Source organism: Manis pentadactyla, chromosome 3 (genome assembly GCF_030020395.1).
Source record: "Manis pentadactyla isolate mManPen7 chromosome 3, mManPen7.hap1, whole genome shotgun sequence".
Lineage (NCBI taxonomy): Eukaryota > Metazoa > Chordata > Mammalia > Pholidota > Manidae > Manis > Manis pentadactyla.
In genome coordinates this window covers 216063375-216085324 of record NC_080021.1, presented here as the reverse complement: position 1 = coordinate 216085324, position 21950 = coordinate 216063375, and the positions used below count along the sequence as shown (strand labels likewise).

General features: G+C 57.9%; 1 protein-coding gene across 2 annotated transcripts in view; it reads right to left on the bottom strand.

Moving 5' to 3' along the window:
- The window catches only part of HMCN2 (hemicentin 2), a 134661-nt gene that overhangs the window by 33691 nt on the left and 79020 nt on the right, over positions 1–21950 (bottom strand). For both annotated transcript variants that reach the window (XM_036913576.2, XM_036913577.2), the window contains exons 42-62: positions 21012–21108; positions 20723–20842; positions 18359–18520; positions 17274–17555; positions 16077–16244; positions 14828–14941; positions 14343–14429; positions 13483–13674; positions 12433–12606; positions 12195–12308; positions 11558–11700; positions 10307–10457; positions 9497–9715; positions 7675–7788; positions 7096–7283; positions 6390–6486; positions 5386–5547; positions 5111–5224; positions 3947–4149; positions 3175–3256; positions 2032–2163 (exon numbers count right to left, since the gene is read on the bottom strand). In XM_036913576.2, coding sequence (XP_036769471.2) covers positions 2032–2163; positions 3175–3256; positions 3947–4149; positions 5111–5224; positions 5386–5547; positions 6390–6486; positions 7096–7283; positions 7675–7788; positions 9497–9715; positions 10307–10457; positions 11558–11700; positions 12195–12308; positions 12433–12606; positions 13483–13674; positions 14343–14429; positions 14828–14941; positions 16077–16244; positions 17274–17555; positions 18359–18520; positions 20723–20842; positions 21012–21108 — 3115 coding nt within the window. The remainder of the gene's footprint in view (positions 1–2031; positions 2164–3174; positions 3257–3946; positions 4150–5110; positions 5225–5385; positions 5548–6389; positions 6487–7095; positions 7284–7674; positions 7789–9496; positions 9716–10306; positions 10458–11557; positions 11701–12194; positions 12309–12432; positions 12607–13482; positions 13675–14342; positions 14430–14827; positions 14942–16076; positions 16245–17273; positions 17556–18358; positions 18521–20722; positions 20843–21011; positions 21109–21950) is intronic.

Genomic DNA, 21950 nt, shown 5'->3' with positions numbered 1-21950 from the left:
CGGCCTCTCTGATCGCGCTGTTCTTTACAACCCTTCCTGATTTCCTTCTACTGCAACATTTCTTCCCCAGGGACCCCACTAACGACCTTTAGTGTCCAGGGCTGCTCCTCTCCGGCTGACTCCCATCCCACCCCACCCTCGCTCCGTCCAGCTCTGCCCCTGCTCCTTCCCACCAGGAGGCTTCCAATCAAAGCGAACCAGCCACTCCCTGACCAGAAGGCAGGCCACGCTGGGGGCTCCCCCGCCTCTGCTCAGGTGGCTGCTCACCCCCACCCTGGAAGGGCTCCGCCTTCTTTCTCTCCAGCTGTACCTCCACCCAGGAGCCTTCCCTGACTACACCGGCCCAGCCTGAAGCTCCCTTGCCCAGACCCTCACCCGTCCGGCCTGCCTTCCAACACAAAACGCAGTGAGGAACGACCACAAGTCCGACCGCCAGCTAGGGGGTCAGAGACGAGTGACCACAGTGCCTGTCACCGAGCTGCCCCCAAACGCACCCGGCGCAGTGACGCAGGCCCGGCCCTGTGACCCGCCCCTGCTGGAGCCAAGGGAGATCGGGAGGTCTTCTGGAGGAGGCAAGACCCAGCTGAGACGTGGGGGTGAATGTGAAGCAGCCGGTGAAAGGGGGGTGGTCGGGGGGCCTGGGTGGGAATTTCCGGGAGGAAACACCTGCGCCAAGAGCTGGAGGCAGGAGAGAAGAGGCCCCGGAGCAAATCCAGCCCCAGGCGTGTACCGGAGAGAAAGGAAGCGTGTGTGCCCACAAAGGCCCGCACGGCGCATCCTTCCCAATAGCCAAAAGGTGGAAACAACCCACATGTCCACCGACTGACAAATGGACACACCCACACAATGGAATACTCAGCCAAAGAAAGAGCAAAAAAGTAATAATTTAACTTTAAAAAGGAATGAAGCATCGACCCACACTGTAACATGGATGAATCTTGGAAACACGATGCTGAGTGGGAGAAGCCAGACACCAAAGGCCACCCCGGGTACAACCGTGTGAGATGGCGGGACGGGCAAACCCCCAGAGATGGGAAGTAGGTTAGCGGCTGCCGCAGGGAAACAGGGAGTGAAGGGTAACTGAATGGGGTTTTCTTTTGGGTGAAAAAACATGTTCTAAAATTGCTTTGTGGAGATGGTCTGTGAATATACTGAAAATAAGGGAATTATATGCTTTAAATGGGTAAATTGTATCATATGTGAATTATATCACAACCAGGCTGTTATTGGAGGGGGAGAGGGGCATGTGTCTGAGGAGCCAAGGGCAGCTGGTTCTCTCTGGAGCGCGGCACAGGGACGGGAGGGGCGGGCTGGCCCCTGGCCCCGGGCCCCGCGAAGCCTGCGAGGCTGTGGTTCTCAACGCTGCAGCCACAAAAGGGTTTTCAACAAACGACCTGCTCAGAGCTGCACTCAGAGGTCCCTTCTCCCCACTATGGAGCCTGTCCTGGAGGCAAAGGGTGGGCCCAGGAGACCACTGGGGGGCTGCTGCCCTCACCTGGGGGGCGGGGTGGGGGGCACAGTGATGGCTGGAACAAGAAAAGCCATGGATAGACAGGAGTGGGCTGGCATCAGAGGTGTTTACCAGCCGATGAGACAAGGGATTCCCTGAGTGACCAGAGGGTGAGTTGGGGAGAAGCAGAGAGCCAGGCAAGACTACAGATGGGGGTGACCAGGGGCCAGGTGAGGAGCTCCGTTCCTGGGAGAGGACCGGCGTTGGGAGCCAACGCTGAGCCCAGGGCCAGGCTGGCAGGGCCGGCCGGGCCGCAGCACCTGCTCTGCACGTCCCTCTCGTGCGAGTTGCCTACTGGCACCAACACAAGGAGCCTTCAAGCCCCCTTGGGAATAGTCCTCAAATCTGGGATTTCAAGGACCAGTGGTGTTCAAAGACACATAGAGGTGGGACCAGCAGGGCACTGCCAGCCTTTGATTTTGCCAAACAAGAACAATGAACAACACTCCCCTGATTTCATTGCCATTTCATTAAATAAAGGAATATTTGGCAAAAAGATAAGAAGGACCAAGTGTACTCACCAACAGGCATTCTGTCCTTCAGCCAAGTGACAGTAGGTGCAGGGACCCCGGTCACGTCGCAGCTCAGCACCAGGGGGCTCCCAGCCACCTGGCTCACTGTCTCTGTCTTGGGGTTTTCAAATGTTGGGGGCACTGCAGGAGAGAGGCCAGATTCCCAGAATCCTAAGGCTCTGCCTCCCACTCCCTCTCAGGCAGACCAAGGATGCTTAGAAGCCCTTCTCTGTGGTTAAGAGCTGACATTTTGTGCTTGGCCATTGGTGGAAATATGAGTTGCTTCATTCACAGATATAAATAGAACCAGCAGCTGGCTGTTTCAAAACATTTACAAAGCAGAGCCCGGGGAGGGTCCACTTAGCCTGAGGATGGTAAATACATGGTCAGTGCACCAGCAGTCCTCAGCCTACACCCGGGCAGACATCACTAATCCATCCCAGCACCCTCTTACTCAGCCAGGATGAAGTCATGCATCTGAGCAACCGCTACCAATGGAAGAAAAATGGCTGTGCTCAGGATGAAACACCTTCACCCTCAAGCGTCAGACATCTCCACTTCCCACTGCTCCTCAGGAGCCATCAGGAGAAGGGGCTATGAGCTTTGCGCAGCAAACCTTGTGCCAATAATTTTCAATAATGGTATCAATATGGCTCAGGGTGGGACCCATCCTGCTCACTGGGTGAGGAGGTTACTGGCTTTGCCATCTGTGGCAGACAGCTGATGGCTCCACAACCTGTCCTTCCAGTCTTGCACAGCAGTTTTAGCTGAGCACAGGACCACTCAAGTAGCAACTCTATCTCTGAGGGCTCCCATCCCAGTGCTCACATGCCAGGCCCTACGCCTAGCACTTTATAGGCAGTCATGGAGTCCACTGGCCGAGTGCTTCCTGTATGCATAGCAGGCAGGTACTGCTTTTAGTTCCTTTTACTAAAGGTAAACCTGAGGCTCAGGGGGCAGTCATTCTACGGAGCCCCACAGAGCACGTCATAGGTAGAGTTGTGATTGGGTCCTGCTGTTTTCCATCCCAGATCTGGTGCCCTAAACACTCGGCAACACCACCTCTTTCCAGCTGCTGCCCTTCCCGTCCTTGGCAGCCCCTGTGTGCTGTTAGGGGTCCCATGGCGATGCTTGGGCTGGTCCCCAACTTACCCTGGACACTGAGGACAAATGTCCGCATGGCCTCCCCAGCTGCATTGCTGACTTTACAGCTGTATAAACCTTTATCTGAGACCTGGGACAGACAGAATATGGTGACATTGTGCATGGGCCTGGGATGGGGTGCCCAGGACTCCCCCAAGACATCCAGGCCCCAGAACCTTTCAGAGGAGGGACCCTTCAAATATGCTGGTCTTGCCTGGGAAACCAAAGGGGAGAGGGGCCCTCTAGTCTTTCCCAAGAGCCTCAAGAAGTGAGAGGACCGATGGAAGGTGAGTTCCTGACCTCCACCCTCTCCTGGGCCTGCGTGTCAGCCAGCCCTGGAGGAAAAGGGCCCCCTCATGATGAGGATGAGCTGGGCCAGGAGAGAGGAGCCCAGAGTGGATTTCCAGAGGAGAAACAAACATTCACCCAGCAAATGAACATTTGTGAGCGTCTAATCCACACCAGGTTGGGTGGGCGCAAACGACTCCCAGGGGGTCATACCATAGGGGCCTGGGAAAAGGCTTCTAGATCCTGGGGAGAGTGAGGCAGGCTATGGGCAGTGGACCTGCTCAAGGTCATTCTGTGAGCCGGTCGGCAGCTGGGTCTGGGGCCCTGTACTCTTCCCATGTGTCTGGCCCTGGAGGCTGCTAATCAACCTGGTTTGGGGTCCTGCAGGCTGAGGAGGCAGCAGCCCCCATACCCTGCTACACAGCTGTCCCCCCTCCACACCTGCCCAGAACTCACAGTCCTCTACGGCTGCCCACGCCACTGGGCTGCCTACCTGGGTGTCTTGGATCTCTAGCCTCTGACCCCCTGGCAGAGATGGGGTCCGCTGTGCTAGGACCAGGGGCTGCCCGTCCTTGTACCAGGTCACAACCGGCTCAGGGATCGAGTCTGTCTCGCAGTCCAGGACTGCCTTGTCCCCAGCCCGCACCGGGACCACATTCCTGGGGCCCCTCGAGGGCTGCCTGAAGGTGGGGGGAGCTGGAACAGGGGGCAGCAGAGTGAGGCACTGTGGCCTTCCTGGGGTGACCCCAGCCACAAGCAAAGAGCCTCAGAGGCACACAGGGTCACACAGTGGACCCCTCCACCCCAGGGGACACACAGACCCAGGGAGTTGGAGGAAGAGGACCTGGGCAGCATGCCAAGGACCTGCTGGGTGACCGGGAAAAAGCTCCTGGCATCTCAGGGCCACTGCCTCCCAGAAGGGGGAGGCGCTTTGCAGGCCATCTGGGCTCCTTCCACCACAGGCAGACCCCAGCTGGGTCAGAGCCCTCAGTGGGGGTCCTCAGAGCCCCCATCCCTCCAGTAAACTGACCTCGAAGCTCCCACCCCGCTGTGAGCCCACAGGACGGGGCACGGTGTCTGGTGCATGGTAGGTGAACACCCGCAGATAAATGAGCCAGCCCTGGGGCTAGAAAGAACCTTCCAGAGAGTCCTGGATCATGGCAGCTTGGGTGAGCTTTTCCCCAAGAGGATTCTGAGGCCAGGAGCCCCAGAGAGGCTCTGTGCCGAGACCCTCGTGGTCGGTGAGGCTCGGGAAGGGCCCTCCCTGTGGCAGTCCTGCTGCCTCTCCTTGACGTCAGAGCTCACTGCGTGCCAGGCACTGGGCTAAGCACTCACATACCACCATTTAATCCTATGCCAGCCATCACCCTACAGATGACAGACCTGAGGCCTAGAGACGAGGAGGGACTTACTCAGGGTCACAGAGCAACTAAGTGCTGAGCAGAGTTTCAAACCCAAGTTTGTCCAATTCTACAGACCAGGGTCTTAACTCCACACTGCCCAGACGCCATCACTGCGGGAGGGCACAGGGCATCCAGGCAACCCCAGGGTTGGCTGTGCCTCTCCTGGCTGTGCTGCCTGAGGGACATGGGGCTGAGGCTGAGGGCTGACTGAAGGAATGGGGGACAGTGTAGGTAGGGGGGCAGACAGGACATACCGAGCACGCTAAGCTGCACCAGCTTCTGGTCTCGGCCGGCGGCATTGAGGGCCTCACACATGTACATCCCAGAATCCGATGGCTGTGCTCGTGCCAGCTGCAGTGTGTGGGTACCTGTCGAGGGAGCCAGCCCCTTGCACCAGCTAGTGGGCCCTAGGCCCCACGCCCACAACCCAAAAGCCCTCCCAGGCTCCCAATCCGGTCCCAGGTTTGGGGAAGCAACTCTGACTCCCTGCACAGCTTCAGAGCCAGGGCCCATGCCTCAGTTTACCCACCAGGTAGGAAGAAGACCCCTTCTCCCAAGGAGAGGGCCTGGCCGTCCTTATACCAAGCGACCTCAGGGCTTGGGTGAGCGTGGACATCACAGGGGAGGGAGACGCTGCTATTGAGGATGGCAGTGACCTGCTCCGAGTTCAGACCTGTGATTCGTGGTGGGACTGTCCCCGTGGCCACCAGGATAAAGGAAAGACACATAAGACTGCATGCCAGCAGGGCAGCAGAGCCACGGAAGGACACACGGACACACAGAGCCTCTACAAGCTCCTGGAGCTTCACCGAGGCGCATCTCCAAACACTGCAGCAGCCGCTGTTTGTCAGAACTATCTCACAGATAAGGACGTGGGGGCTCAGAGATCAGACAGGGAGAGTCACTTGTCCAGAGCCACTCAGCTGGTCAGAGGCAGAGTCAAAATATCCATTCAGGTTTGGGTCCTAGACCGGCAGCACTCAACACTGTCATCCCTCTGTCCCTGAGGCCACAGCCGCCCCAGGTCTGGAGGCAGAACTCACAGCCACTGAGGTGCATGGGTCCCACAAATGCAGAAGCCCAGAGGGCCGGCTCCAGGGTGGGGAGACCCCGTCCCTGGATGACCTCTCTGGGTCTGTTCCATGGCTATACATCAGGCTAACCTCCTAGTTTCGCTGGAAGTTGTCAGCCCAGGGAAAGTGCCCAACCCCAGGCCAGGTTCACAGTAAGTGCTCAGTAATGGTGCCGTGAGGTCTCTGAAGAACCATTCTCTGGCAGCCTCTGAAGTTGCTTAAAGTTACCTGGAGTTGGCCCTTAGTGATCAGGGTCCCCAAATGCTCCCTGTCCCGGGATATGGCTGGTTCCCGGATCAGTTCAGGCCAGGACCCCTGAACTCTAGGCTCCGAGCCCAGGACACTGGACGCACCGTGTTGAGTCTAACTGCACAGTTAACCCAGGGAGTGCGCTGGAGCAGGCCAGGAGCCCAGCCCCTTCCCAGCTGGGGAGCCTGCAGGAGCCACCCACTCAGCCCACCTTGCACCCTGAGGGTGAAGAGCTTCTCCGCAGAGCCTGCCGGGTTCTCGGCCACACACATGTAGCTGTCAGCGTCAGCCACCTCCGCAGTGGAAACCTGTGGGAGCGGGGAGGAGGTTCCTGAGGGATGCCGCAGGCCTGATGGCTCCGGGTCCCCCCAGAACTGCTGGAGGGCTCCCTGCCACCCACACCAGGCCTGGAAGGCCCCTTTGTCTACGTGCAGCAGTGCTTAGGGGGCACCACGGAGGGCCCACCACCCTTAGCCATCAGGGGCTTTCTGTGACACTGGGGGTAGGGAGATGAGGTTGATGTTGGATGATTCCTGACAGCAAGAGGGAGACAATGGTCTCCCCCAGCCCCAAGGAGGGCCGCCCTGTTCTGTGCTGGGCTTCTGGGGTCCCGTGCAGCTGTGTCTGGACGCAGGTGGCCAAGGTGCTGTCTGAGCCCCTGGGTGCTGGGCACAGTTCTGTAAGTGTCAGGCATCCCCACAGAATGTGGCCCTGTGCCGCGCTGGGCTTAAGTGTGGTGTCCGTGCATGTCCTCAGGTGCCATGGGCAGCCTGTGCCTGCTGGCCAGGAGCTGGTTTGAATCCCTGGGCTCTGACATGGTGTCAGGCACCTTTGCCTGCCTGGGCGCAGACTGTGGCTGCTCCCTGGTTCCCAGACAGGGAGTGTGAGCCTTCAGCCCGGCCAGGGGAAGCCCTGACCTGCAAGAGCTGTCCGTCCTCCAGGACCTGCAGCCACGGGCTCGGGAAGACAGGCAGCCCGTTCTGGAGCCACGAGATGGTGGGCAGGGGGTTGCCCAGGGCCGGGCACTGTAGGTTGATGGTGCTGTTGGCATTGACTGTCACCTCCTCCACCAGCTCCTCGGTGTCCCCCAGGATCACAGGCGGGGCTGAGGTCAGGGAGAGGAGGGTGAGGAGCAGGCAGCCTCCCTGAGAAAGGTCTCTGGGGGTGGGTGGTGGGCGTGGAGGAAGAGCAGCCCTTGGTGCCAGGCGCTGGTCGGGGCTCCTTGTGCTCTGTTCACCAAGCTCCCCAGGCCCTGATGCAGTCAAGGACTCTGGGGCACAGAGATGGCTGTGATTTGCTTGAGGTCACACAGCTAGAGAGCAGCTCACTTGGAACTTGAACCCAGTCCTGTCCGGTTTCAGAGCCCAAGCTTAACACTCCTATGTTGGCAACCACGACATACAGCAGGACTGGACAGCGCGCTCTATCTTGACCCCCTCCCCTTCCAGAGCAGAGCCCTCATGGGACCCTCCCTTACCCCGGACCAGGCCACTCACTCAGCACCTGCAGCTCGTAGTGCAGCCAGTCCTCGCCCACCTCATTGGAGGCCTTGCACGAGTACCTCCCGGCATCCTCCACCCGTACCTGGGGGATCTGCAGGACCCGCCCTCCTGTGGGGACACAGGGACCAAGAACAAAGACCTGCTCCTTCCTCAGAGGGGGCCTGGGCCACATCACTGCCCCCCTCCCCCCATCTGTGAGACGGAGAGCAGCGTCACCGTCTGCCCGGGTCGCAGGCCGTCAGATTAATCACAGTAACAGCTTGCTGCGTGCCCGCATTCTCCCGGCCCTGGCTCTCTGTACTCTTACTGCTCCCATCTTACAGACGGAAATACTGAGGCTTCCAAGGGCACCCGGCAGTGCCAAGCCGGCTCCTCAGTGAAGCAGGAAGGAAGGGGCAGAGGCGGTGGGAGACAGAGGCAGCTCCTGGGCTGTGGTCGTTGGGGATGGGGGAGTTTGGGGGATCACCTGGGACCCTCTGAGCAAAAGCCAGCCAGAACCAGACCCTGGCATCTATAGGAGCTGGTCTCTAGAGGGGACTGGGTTAGGGTCATTGTGTGCTCAGGGTTCTGGGTTGGGGGATCGCTGGCACAGGCTGTGGTGGGCTCATGACCAGGATTAGAACCAGGGGCTCATTATGTGCAGAGCCAGGGGACAGTAGCCAGGATTGAGGAGTCAGTGGCCACAGTCAGGGGTCAGATGTGTGAGGTTAACCTATGGTGAGAGCCAGAATAAAGATCAGCTTGTGACCACAGCCACTAGGTACCTACAGTTAGGGTCAGTGGCCATGGTCAAAGGTAAATGGTAGGGTTGGAGGTTAATGGTTAGGACTGGGGGCTCAGTGGCTGTGGCCAGGGTCCAGGTGACGGCTGGGATTAACCTACGGTCAGTGTCAGCACGTGACCGAGCTCACTGTGTACCCAGGGTTTGGCTCAGCATCCAGGTCAGAGGGCTGTGGCCAGATTAAGGGGTCAATCTAGGGGTTTCTGACAGGAATAAACAGCTTTCAGCAAGTATCACCTCTCCCGGATCTCCAAGAGTCCACATTCTTTTGTAAATGCCAAAGTACAGACTCTGGAATGACCTTGTTTGTCCAGAGGCCCGTGCAACCCCCTCGTCTGCCCCTGGCCAGCCCCACCATTGGCCCAAGGCTGGCAGGACACAGGACAAACCCTAAGCCAAGAGACCACCCCATCTCCCCTCATGAGATGCTACAAGGCTCTGGGCCTACAGTACCTCCCAGGTCTGGTCCACCCTGTGGGGGGGTGGCCAGCAGCCCCAAGAAGCCAGGTGTTTCTAAGCCCTACCCCTGTAGCCTTTTAAATCAAATTCATCCACAAAAAACAAAATTCTAAAATAAAAGTGTTGTTTTAAAAAAATTAAATGACCTTAAATAAGCAAATATTTAAAGTGGTACAAAGAAAAAAAAAGCTTGGATACCAGTGGGTCATTATGAGATCTCATCAAGGAACTGTCTCCCCCTCCAGAGAAAGGTTCCAGTTTTGACCAGTCCTTTCAGGACATTACAGATCTTGAAGCCCAGAGGCGGGCAAGGCCCAGGTGAGAGCCTGCCCTGAAAAGCAGGCAGAAAGGGACGTTCTTCTTGCCTTCAAACAGGCAGAAAACTTCTAGCCCTGGTTCACAAAAGGCAGTTAAGGCCAAGTATGGTCACACGCCCCTGTCCCAGGTCACAGAGCAAACACACAGGAGAGCTTAAAGGACCTATAGGAAGGCATGTGAGGAGACCAGTTCTGCTGTGGGTACAACCCTGGTCCCTGCCCACCAGTGCCCCAACTTCTCTGCACAGCCCTGGACTACCTTGCAGAACAGACATCCCATCGGTGGCCAAGAGGGGCTGGTCCTCCCTGTACCAGGTGAGCTCCGGGGGTGGGACTGAATCAGGGTCACAGTACAGGTAGGTGGGGTTGTTCTCCACGATCTCGCGGTATTCCATCACTCCACCCCGGGCCTCTTCCTCCTGGGACAGCATCTCGAAGTCTGCACTGGCATTACCCACCTTCTGGAACATGGGGGGCACTGGTGGGGTGGAGGGGGCAACACGGAGCTATTAGGACAGACAATGGGCCTCTGCTCAGACACTCCCACCCTAACCTCCTGCTGGTGCAGAAACTCTGCTGTTGGAGCCAGTCCCTTAGGTCAAGGTAGTTTTTAAATTAATTCACACCTTCGACCAGTGTTCACTGAGCAACTGCTATGCTGCCACTAGGATGAGGTTCCTGCCTTCTGGAGCTCATGTCTGATGGACTCAAAAGGCTTCTCGTGACACACTGATATTTTTTAGGAGAGGAAGCCAGATAGAAGCGTTAGCCAGAGTTTGTTTATTGGAGCCCAGAGGGACAAACTCATCAGCTTTTGGAAATGGAGGGGCCCCCAAGGCCACTGGATTTGATTACCCACGTTTCACAAAGGTGAAACTAAGGCCTAGGCTGAGCAGTGATGCCCTCAAGTCATGAAGTCAGTTAATGAAAGAGCCCAGGCCAGAGGTCGGGCAGTCCCACGTGCCAGCCACGGGGAAGGGGACAGCAGCCTGGGAGAGTTCCCTGCCAGGCCACTCCAAAGCCCTGACGCTCGCCGCACCCAGCCAGGCCACCCGTGCCCCCCACGCACCCTGGATGAGCACGTTGAAGTCCTGGTCATCCTCGCCAGCCACGTTGGTGGCCACACACAGGTATCGCCCTGAATCCGCGACCTGTGTGGGCCGGATCTGGAGCAGCCGCCCTTCACCCAGGAGGTGGAGCCGCTCGTTGGGGGCCACGGGCTGGGGAGTGGAGAGAGCGGGAAGGGAGATGAGAAAAGAAGGGCAGAAAGCACCCAGATGAGGGTACTTCTATTTTTAAAAAAAAGAAATTAAAAACAACATAAAGTAATAGGAATACTCCAACAATGTTGTAACACCAAATCCATGTAACTTAAACACTGTAAGAGAATTAAATGGGTGAATATAGCGTTTAATGTTGATGATACTTGTTACCTATAAAGAGTTGGATTTCTTTTTTTTTTTTTTCCCTGGATAATTATTTTTTATTGAAGGGTAGTTGACACACAGCATTACATTAGTTTCAGGTGTACAACACAGTGATTCAACATTTATATACATGATAATTCTAGGTACCAGCTATCACCCTACCAGGCTGTTACAATATTTTGACTATATTCCTTATGCTATACCTTACATCCTGGTTACTTATTTATTTTACAATTGGAAGTGTGTTTATATATATATATATTTTGTGAGGGCATCTCTCATATTTATTGATCAAACGGTTGTTAACAACAATAAAATTCTGTATAGGGGGGTCAATGCTCAATGCACAATCATTAATCCACCCCAAGCCTAATTTTCGTCAGTCTCCAATCTTCTGAGGCATAACAAACACGTTCTTACATGGAGAACAAATTCTTACATAGTGAATAAGTTACATGGTGAGCAGTACAAGGGCAGCCATCACAGAAACCTTCGGTTTTGCTCATGCATTATGAACTATACACAGTCAGGTCAAATATGAATACTCATTTGATTTTTATACTTGATTTATATGTGGAAACCACATTTCTCTCTTTATTATTATTATTTTCAATAAAATGCTGAAGTGGTAGGTAGATACGAGATAAAGGTAGAAAACATAGTTCAGTGTTGTAAGAGAGCACATGTAGATGATCAGGTGTGTGCCTGTAGACTATGTGTTAATCCAAGCTAGACCAGGGCAATAAAACAAGGAGTTAGACTTCTTATTGAAATATAAAGGGTGGTGCGGGCCCCAGACCAGCTCTGGGACCAGGTGCTTTGATCACCTTTTCTGGAAGGTTCCAGGCAGAACCATAGGGACCCACAGACCACCCAGGGGGTTCCACACTCACCCGGCCATCCTTGTACCAGCTGATGGTGGGCGGGGGCACAGCCCAGCACTCACACTCCAGGGTCAAGGTACTGTTGACCTTGGTCTTCACTTCCTTCATGCTGACCTCCCCCGAGGGGTCGTCTTTGGAGATGGAAGGGGGTACTGAAAACCACAGGGGGTCTGAGGAGCAGGTCTGGGAAAGTGGGGCTGAGCCCCTGCACCCACCCTGGTCCTAGGGCAGTTGTAGAAACGGGGGCTGCTCCCGAGAGTGGAAGAACAGGGACCCTGGGAACCGACCTGCTCCTGGGGCTGCTCATGCAGGGAAGAGAGGCAGGGGGATTACTGGGGTGGCCTCTGGGGGATCTTCTAGGGATACCAGCTCTCAAGCTGTGGGGCCTCTGGTGGCACCGCAGTACAAGTGGCAGAAGGAAACCAGGACTGGTGTGAGTTGGGGTGCCCATGTGGCCCGAGTCCTAACTGGTTCTCTCCTCCTGGTGTGCTCAGCCCTATAATGACTGAGCAGGCCCCGGCTGCCTGGCACCCATCAGATGAGACAGCCCATGTGAAGGCACCTGGGGTATCCAGTGCCGCCCAGGTTCCAGGTCCCAGAGCAGCCTCTGCCTGCCCGGTGGGTGCCTCGGGGGTCCCCAACTCACTGAGGACTTCCACGTGGTAGTTCTTCACAGCCTCCCCAAGCTCGTTGGTGACCACACAGGTGTACTGGCCCGCATCTTCCTTCTGGGCATTTAGGATCTGCAGCCCATGGGTGCCTGCTTGGGGGTGCAGCAGCCACGGTCATCCCCAGACATGAACTCATGAACCAGTCCCTTCCTCTGGCCCAGCCTGATGACGTGTGCCCTGCCCCCTCAATCCTCCCCCCAGAGAAGGCATCACCTGGGAGCAGCTGGATGTTGTTTGAGGGCTCAAACGGGGCCCCATCCTTCATCCAGGTGACGGTGGGGGAGGGGAAGGCCAGCGCCTCGCAGATCAGAGAAATGGGGTTGCTGATGGTCACAGTCACCTCCTCATCTGCACTGTCCTCAGTCGCTCCCAGGATGGTGGGAACCACTGTTGGGGAGGGGGCAGGGTATGCACGGTAACAGGGATCCCCAACTCTGGGCCCGAGGATCAGGAAAAGTGCTTAGCTCTGCTACTTCTGCTATTGGCATCGCACAGATGAGAACTGAGGCTCAGAGGGGCCCACGCGCTGTGCACCTAGACTTGAACCGAGGCCCAGGTGACCTAGAGCTGAAGCTCACCACCATAAGCAATACCACAGGGGAAGCTGGACAATTTCCGCCTCAATTTCCCCATAATGCTCTTAAAATGCAGACTGTCTACTAGTTAGAGCTTCTCGGTTCTGCTTCTGGTTCAAATCTGTACCACTCTCTGGAGAGGTTGGTGGGCTGGGGGGTGTGGGCAGGGCTGATCCCTGCTGAGTAGAAAAGCTCCCAGTTTCACTGGTCCTAAAAATTCCTCTTCAGCCCCTGCAGTGAACTCCCCCTTTACCACCAGCATTTTTTAGAAATGAATTTTATAAAACCAGTCTGTGTCCCTCGTGTTTTCTAGACCCTGTTTCTCCTAACAAGTCAATTCACACTGGTTGCCTTCAGGAGACGGATGGCCTGGGTGTGAAACCGCCACTCCCCCCACCCACACACATACTGGGGGCCTAAAGTGAGTCTTGCCACCTCCCTAAGCCTCAGAGCTGCATCGGTGACGTGGGGACGGGCACATCTCTAGTGTCCAAATGCCTGGCCCACCACAAGACTTCAGCCAGTGTAGCTGCTGTTACTACGTTTGTGGCTATTATTGTTGTTGAACTTGGAGAAGTTGAAATAAAAGTCACAGAGCGCTTTGTGGGAAGCTGCCTGTGAGGAGGTGGTCGCCTCGCCTCTCCCTCCTGCCAGCACCCGGGGCAGCCAGGAGATGTCCAGCGCTTACCCAGGACGCTTAGCTGCAAGTGTTTGGTCTTCTCCCCCGCGGCATTGGCTGCGATGCAGGAGTAGTGGCCGGCACTTGACAGGTTGGCCCGGAGGACCTGCAGGAGGGCTCCGTCTGGAGAGATGAGGTGGGCGTCCCCGGCAGCCAGGCGCCGGCTGTCTTTGAACCATGTGACCTTGGGCTGTGGGTGGCCTGTACACAGAGGGAGAGACAGCAGAGACAAGTCAGCAGGTTCTGACCAGCGTGGCCCCGAGGTCAGAGGCTAGGGATGTGGACTCTCCATCTCAGTCCAGACCTCCGAGCAGCAGGGCAAGACAGAAGCAGCCACTGAGCCTGGTCGGGGCCCTTTCCTACGTGGTTTGACCACCTTTTCCTTACCAAGGAGTGGGCGGAGATGGCTCGGTACAAACCGGCAAGACAGAAAGGCAAGTCATCCCTTCCATCCCTCCCCCTCCACCCGCACCCCCCCACCCACCTACCCTAACCCACAGCATTAATGGGTGCCGACTCTGCCAGGTACCAGGGAAACTATGGTCGCAAGGCAGCCCTGTGTCCTCAAGGGGCTTCGAGCTGGGCTAAGGTGTCACGAGGCCGCTGCGGCCCTTGGCTAGTGCTGGGCCAGGGGCACTGCAGCCTGCGGAGCCCAGCGGAGGTAGCCCACAGGCCCGTGGGGTGGCTAAGGACTCCTGTGGAGAGTCCTGGAAGCTGAGGCCTGCAGGCAGGTGAGGGTGAGTGTGAAGGTGGGCAGGGCCGTGGTGCCGAGCCCAAGACGCAGAGGGCCCTCCGCGGGGAGCAGTGGGGCTCCGCGCAGGCAGGCCAGCTCCCCGGGCCCCCCCCTTTCTGAAGCTGCCTTCCCTTACCTGTGGCATTGCACATCAGGCGGGCTGTCTGCCCCTCGGGGACCTTGACTGCCTCCTCCACGTCCCCATTCTCGATACTGGGAGGAACTGGGGGAAGCAGGGAGGCGGGGGGTAACTGACCAGGGTGGTCCCACTCAGGTTGAACAGCCACGGAGCAGGGAGCTAAGAGCCCACGGTGTCTCTCTTCAGCTTCCTGCGCCTCGGTTTCCCCATCCCCTTGTGCCTGCTTCCGTGGGGCAGTGAGTTTCATAAACATTTGCTGCTGGCTGAGGAAAGTGCCAGTGCTCTGGGAGCAGGCCCTAGTCAGGGGAGGGCAGTTGGGTAGTGTTGGAAATATTTAACCCCCCTCCACTTTGGGTTAGCCCCTGCTGTTTCTGGAAAGTTCCATGGCAGCCTCAGAGTGTGAACCCTTAGTCCTGGGGCCCTGTTCCAGGCAGGAGGGAAGGGATTCATGGGGTGCCTGTGAGAATGGGGTGGTGCCATACCCAGGACCTCCACGCTGAAGTTCCTCCGTGCCTCGCCGGCCTCGTTGCTTGCCAGGCATGAGTAGAGGCCCCTGTCTCGCTCCTGTGCCCGAGTCATCTTCAGCATCCAGCCACCTGGGAGGGAGGGGAATGGGCTCCAGGCATGCCTACGAGCAGCCTTCTGTCCAGCTGAGCCCAGGCTGCCCACCAGACATTAAAATTAGATATGCATGTGGCTGCCTCCCCCTGAGTTCCATTCCTCAGGTGGGGAGACTGAGGCCCAGGAGGGCGAGCAGGTAGGTGGAGCTCCCTGCTGTGAGACAGGCACCAGGGTAAACTTGAGGACTCTGTTCCAGGAAGAAGGATCTATCGCCTCACTACCCGCCCTGTTCTGGGGACCTGCTGGGGCTAAAAGATCAGGAGCGGCCTATGGAGTCCTGGCCCAGGTCAGCCCCTGCCCCCACTTTCTACTCCGATGGACCTGGTGAAAGGCTGCTGCTCCCAAGGACCCCTCAGAGGTGAGCCGGCTGCTCTCAGGGGAACCAGGGATCTAGGACCCGCCCCAGGAAGGCAGGTGCACAGGACAAGGGATCACTGCCGTAGCTGCCCCCAGGGCAGATACTGTGATCGTTTGCCAGTCTCCTGCCTGGCCAGGATGCGGTCTCTGAATTCCTGTCATTGCAGCTCATCCGGCAGCCCCCACCCCAGCCAGTGCTCAGGAGTGGTGCACAAGGGGACAGTCCCTGGCCACCCCAGCTTTTGCTGTGTGGAACACTCGCCGAGGGTGAGCTTCACTGGACCTTGAAGTCCTTGCAGGATTGATGGGATGCTGCCTCTAGGGCCTCAGTTTTCCCATTTGTATACCAGTAAGAACCACTGCAAACCAATGTTGTGAGGAGAATGAATTTTCAGAGGGGAAGGTTTGTAGACCAGCACTTTCAAAAGTTTGTTACTGTTCTGTGGGATGTATAGAAGTGCTATGAGAATTTTTTTTTTTTCTGCACGATTTATCAGAACTTTAACTATGCAAATGGTCGTTGTGAGTCTCTAGTTGGGGAGCAGAGCAGAAGCCTTTCCCAGACTTATTAAAATCCAATTTTTTTCCCTGGAGCACTTCACTTGACCAGAGTTCTGGGGTGCACTCTTGGGGCACAACAGCTGAAATAATTATCCCAACCAGGCCTGGCAGCTCAGGGTCAGAAGTCATGGACAGAGGCGGAGGTGGAGGGCCAGACCCGATAACCAGATACTCCCCTTGTGGGCACCTTACCTGCCAAGAGGTAGGTGCCCTCCCCAGGGCTGATGGGCTCTTCCCCTCGGAACCAGAGGACCCTGGGGGGTGGGATGCCTGTGGTTTCACAGAGCAGCGTCAAGGGGCTGTTCAAGGCAGCAGTGACATTGGTCAGAGGGTCCAAGTCTCCGATGAGCTCTGGGGGAACTAGACACAGAGAAGAAGCCACATTCGGGATGCAGACACAGGCGGCTTGATTATTCCCTGCACCCCCTCCTCGCGCCCTCCCCAGCCGTCCTCCCTGAGGACCGTGCCCACCCTCTGCACCCCAGTCGGGGGGGCCTGAGGAGCACAGGTAGCCAGACCAGAGTGAGTGGTGGCTGCGGGCTGGGCGCCGCGCCTCAGTTTCCCCACCCCCCTGAGGGACGTCAGGAGGATTCAAGGACATGTGTAAAGTGCACAGCACAGTGCCTGGCACAGAGCCCATGCTGAGCAAATGAGACTGGAATCTGAGAAAAGGCAGACACAGACGCATTTCTTAAGTGCACCATCAGCGCTCCGTGGCTACCCTGCAGCTTCTTAGGGATCCGCTGAGAACGCCAGCCACACCCCATCAGGCAGCAGTAAATGGGTAGGGCCGGGGTCCCAGGACCACCACGCGCATGATGAGCACAGCCTCCCGAGCCAGAGCCCTGCCCACCTCTCCCACCTCATCTCTCACCGCCGCCCACCTCCACCTGAGGCACACAGGAGGCGCTCAGAAATGTCTGGAAGCAAGAGCCTGTTTCCGTTACCCTGACTGTGCCGTGTCACCTCCCAGGCCTCCGCAGTCTGCTCCCTCTGCCTGGCATATTCTTCCCCTCACCCTGGCACCTGGTTAACTCTCACTGAGCTTTTACATTTCAGCTGAAAGGTCACCTCCTGCAGGAAGCTACCCTGACTTCCCATGACAGTGTTCAGGGTCTTCCTGGCCCCCCACAGGCTCCGAATTCCCCGTCACATACAAGTCATGCAGGATAGGGGCTGCTTCTTGCCCGAGTGTCAGGAACAGAGTAGGGGAACAGCAAATAAGGGAGAGGGGGAGGGTAGGAGGGAAATTAGGGCTGCTTGGAGCCAGTTCAGATTTGAGAACAGCCTTTATCAGAGGAGTCAGCAGGAGTGACCCCAGGAGCAGAGCCTGAAGCCTGAACTAGCTTCGCTTCCTCCAGTCCTGCCCCTCCGGCTGCTGGTCCTCACCCAGCACGGAGAGCGCAAACCTCCTCTCCGCCCTCCCGGCCACGTTCTCGGCCACGCAGCTGTAGTGTCCAGCGTGGGCAGCCTGAGCCCGCTCCACATGCAGTTTCCGACCCTGGTCCTTCAGCCGCAGGCCAGGCTGGGGCCCCACCGGCTGGCCGTCCCGCTCCCACGTCACCCCGGGCGGGGGCTTCCCTGTGGCATCGCACTGCAGAGTGGCCTCCCCGTCCTGGACCACGGAGACCTGTGTGTGGGGCTCCTGCGGGCTGGTGATTTGAGCGGGAACTGGGGTGGGGAGAAAGTGCGTGAGGGAAGGCTGCCGGCCACTGGCCACCGCACACAGCGCTCGCCATGCGCCATGACCCCGCTTAGCCTGTGTCCCTCCACCACTTGCTGGCCGTGTGACCTCGGCCAGGTGACCTCACCTCCCCGCGCCTCCATTTGCGTCTCTACATTGGGGTCATAACGGTAGCTACGGCCCCTCTCCCACACCCTGGGGATCAGGGGTAAGCCTGCTGTTTGGAGAACAAGCTCAAGGCACTGCCCTTAAGAAAACCTTTAAGAGGTTTTCTTCCTCAGAAGGAGGGGGCTTCCTGGAGTCTAAGCAGTCGCCGGGCCCCGCTGGGGTGGGGGGCCATTCCTCAGTGGGCTTCTCCCCAGGGCGCCGCACAGCTCTCTTCTCGGTTTTGTTTTCTCGAATGGTTTTTACAAGGCCGAGACATTTAATTCCATCGCTAGAGGACAAGCGGATAGAGACTGGGTTTCCACTGTACATAGGAGCTTCCTATAAATTTTATATTTCTTTCAGTTTCCAACTGCTTCAAGATGATATTTCCCCTCTGGGCCATTGGGGGCTACCTGGGGTCATGCTGCCCATCTCTCCTACTTGGGTCAGGGGCCGTAAGAAGCCGGATGTGGGGGCAGTTAATAAGACCCCAGCCACCTGAGAGGGAAGCTCAAAGCGTTCTCATCAGCACAGTCCCTGCCTGGGCTCAGGTTCCGGAGGGTGGGGTCTCCCCGCCAGGGTGCTCAGTCGCCCAGCCTTCCAGCCCCTTCCAGCTGGCTCAGGTCACCCCAGCTGCGCTCACCATGCACCTCCAGCTGCTGGTCCTGGCTGCTATTTCCTGCCACGTTGCTGCATTCGCAGGTGTACGTTCCCTCCTGGGCTGGCTGGGCCTGTCCCAGGTATAGCAGCCGCCCCACAGCCGACACCTGCTCAAGGCCGGGCCCCTCCTTGGGCAGGGGCTGACCTGGATGCAACAAGGAGGCCCTGGTTCCGGTCCTCCCACATGGAACGTTCGTCTCCCCGCCATCCCAGCCAACTCCTCACCCTTCAGGGACCCACTTAGGCACCACCTCTGCCAGAAAGCCTTCCCTGAGTACCAAATCTGACCCTGGCACCCACTCTGGGCTGCCACAACACCCAAGCTTCTCCCCATCCCGGTTCTGCCTGCAGAATGTCCTCTCGGAATCCCACCCTGGCCTGGCCCTGCTTCACTTTCCCTGGGGATCCTCACAGGCTCCTCAGGGCCTGGCACATGGTAGGGCTCCAGGAAGGCTACTGAATGAATGGCCCATCTGTCTGACTGTGTGGCCAGAGGAGGGCAGCCGGTAGCTGGTACACCTGGCAGCAAGAAGGCCCCCGTGTAGGGGCAGGATTCTGTAAGCCTTGGGCACTGACCAGAGACTACCTCCCACCATCCCGCATCTGGTCACAGAGGAGTAGCCTTGGGCTCTGGGCGTCCATCAGCACAGACCCAGCGGGGGGAGAAGCCCTGGCGGTCACAGGACGTACTGCCTCCCTCTCATACGCTTTCCTCTGCCTTTCCTCTGTTCTCTTCCCTGGTGATCTCAGCTCCCGGATTTATTCCCAGTCCAGAGCTCTCCTCTGAGCTCCAGGAAGTCACCTCTCACTGCCCACTTGCATCTCTTTGGGCGTCTAACAGACGTCTCACAATGAGCATGCCCAACTCCGGGGCTGCCCCACAGACCTGCCCCATCAGTCCCCCCATCTCAGTGATGGCAGTGCCACCCTCCTGACTATCAGACCAAAATCTGGAGTCATTCCTGCCTACACCCTCTTCTCAGCCCTCTAGGGAAACCCAGCAGGAAATCCTGCCAGCACCACCTTCATAATGCATGCTCCTGGGACCCCCCCTCAGCGACCCCCCAGGCTAGGCAGCCAGCCTCTCTCACATGGAGACCTACTCCGTGCTGGCCGCCGGGCATTCACCCTTGCTCCCGGTAGTCGGTTCTCAACATGGCTGGATGAACCCACTAGAGTGCAAATCGTATTGCACCCCTTCTCTGTCCAGAGCCCAACGGTAGCCCCATCTCATTCGAGGTGACAGCCAAGATCCCAACAACATCCGATACAGCCCCGTTGCTCGGGTGGCCACCTCCTGCCACCTCCTCCTTGCTGACTCGGCTCCAGCCCCACTGGCCTCTTTGCCTCTCCTCAAGCACGCTTGGCTCATTCCCACCCCAGGGCCTTTGCACTTGCCATTCACCTCTGCCTGGAGTGTGCCTTCCCCTGCAATATTCTCATGTTCATCCCTCACCTTCTTGAACTCTGCACGGTCAAACCTAAAACTGGACATCCCACCCCTCCCCCCCACATCCTCTCCCTCAATTAATTTTTCTCCATGGCACTGGTCACCTAGGGTGCCAAGTCATTCAGTGACTTTTCATTTGTTATCTGTCCTCATTCACTGCTGTATTTCCAGCACCTCAGATGGGGCCTGGCCCAGAGAGGCTCTCAATAAATATTGGTTAAATGAATGAACTCCAAATATTTATTGAGCACCTATTTCATACCTGGGGCCCACAGACTCACGGAGGAGCAGATATTGAAGGGCTAAGGTGGTTCCATGACAAGTCAACACACAGGGACTGTGTTGAGGAGGCCCTATGCCAAGCCCGAGGTAGGGGTCGGTGAGGGCTTCCTGGAAGAGGGGACTTCTGAACTGATCAACCCTAAAGATCAATCCAGATTCTCACTGGCTGGGAGGGGCCTGGGAGGCCCAGCAGACTTGGGGATGGGGCACAGGGGGCTGGGGGAAGCATTTCTTCTGTAACCAGCACCCCCACCCTTCAGGATGGGGCATGGGGGGCTGGGGGAAGCATCTCTTCTGTAAGCAGCACCCCCACCCTTTGGGATGGGGCACAGGGGGTTGGGGAAAGCATCTCTTCTATAACCAGCACCCCCACCCTTTGGGATGGGGCACAGGGGGTTGGGGAAAGCATCTCTTCTATAACCAGCACCCCCGCCCTTGGGAATGGGGCACGGGGGGCTGGGGGAAGCATCTCTTCTGTAACCAGCACCCCCACCCTGGGCTGTAGCCCACCATCTGTGTCTCAGCTGGGCTCCGGGGCCAGGGCACCTATGATCACAGGGAGGGGCCTCCTTGTGCAGGGCAACGAGGGGGGCTGGGCGAGGGCAGCCATCCTACCGTCCTTTCTCCAGGAGATCCTGGGGAAGGGGATTCCCCGACACTCGCAGGACAGCCTGGCAGGGTGCCCCTTGGTCACGGTCAGGGTGCTGGGCTCCGGCGAGGGGAACGCTGGAGGGACTAAGAGCAAGGGGGCATGAGGCAGGAGGCAGCTGGGGGCTGGGCTGGGGGGGGACAGGGATGGAGGAGGGCTGTATCCTGGCACCGGCCAGGGCCACACTCCCCGGGACACGAGAGCCATGGCAGAACGGGCGGGGAGGGACCCCAGCCCAGCCCCCGAGACCCTCACCCCAGACGTTCAGGTCGTAGTGTTTCTCTGAGCGGCCCGCCCGGTCCAGCGCCTCACAGGTATAGCGGCCTGCATCCCTCACCTCTGCTCTGTCCACCTGGCCAAGAGCAGAAATGACCCATAGTCTGGGGCCACACAGAGGTGGGGTTACCCCTGGACAGACACTTTACCTCACTGCCCCCCCAAGATCCCCCCTGGAACCTGGGCTCCTCCACTTCCTGCACCGCGAAGTTTCCAGAAGCCAGTGCCTGTGGTGGTCTGAATGAGCCCGAAACGGCAGCCGTGCGCTGCTAAGGATGGTGGGCAGGTGGCTAGCTCAGCCCCTCACCTGCCTCTAATCTCCTCACCTGCCTTCCAGTCTCCGTGGAAAGTCCAACAGAACAGACCAGGAGAGAGGGTGGAGAATGAAGAAGGGTGCGGATGGGGGGCACACAGTCCTCAGGGGTCAGATCCTGACCCAGGGGTGACGGTGCTAGGCTGTGGCTCCGAGGAGTGAAGGGAAGGAAGGGCAGAGGAAACCAAATGGAGGTGCTCAGAGCTGGGAATGACCGCATCACAAGGGCAGGGGGAGACGGAGCAGGCTAGAGTGGGGAGTCTTGCCCAGCAGCTGGGGGTACCTCCCCTCCCCCAGCTGGCATGGCTGAGCTGTTACAGGCACTCTAAGAATTCTCCCAGCCACCCCAGAGGAAAGGTGCCAGTGTGCTTACAGGGGAGAGGGTGAGGCCACTGTGGCCAGGGCACTGCCTGCGGTGGCATAGCCAGGAGGAGGTGGAGCTAAAATTTAAGTCCAGGCTGATTCCAGAGTCCCTGACCCTCACCACCCCTGCCGTGCGCGGCCAGAGGCCCAGGGGCAGGCTTTACATGCTCTGTCAAGGCAAGGAGGCTTTCAAAAAGGGAGTGAAAAGCGAGTAGAAACAGGGAGGCTCAGGTTCGTGGGGG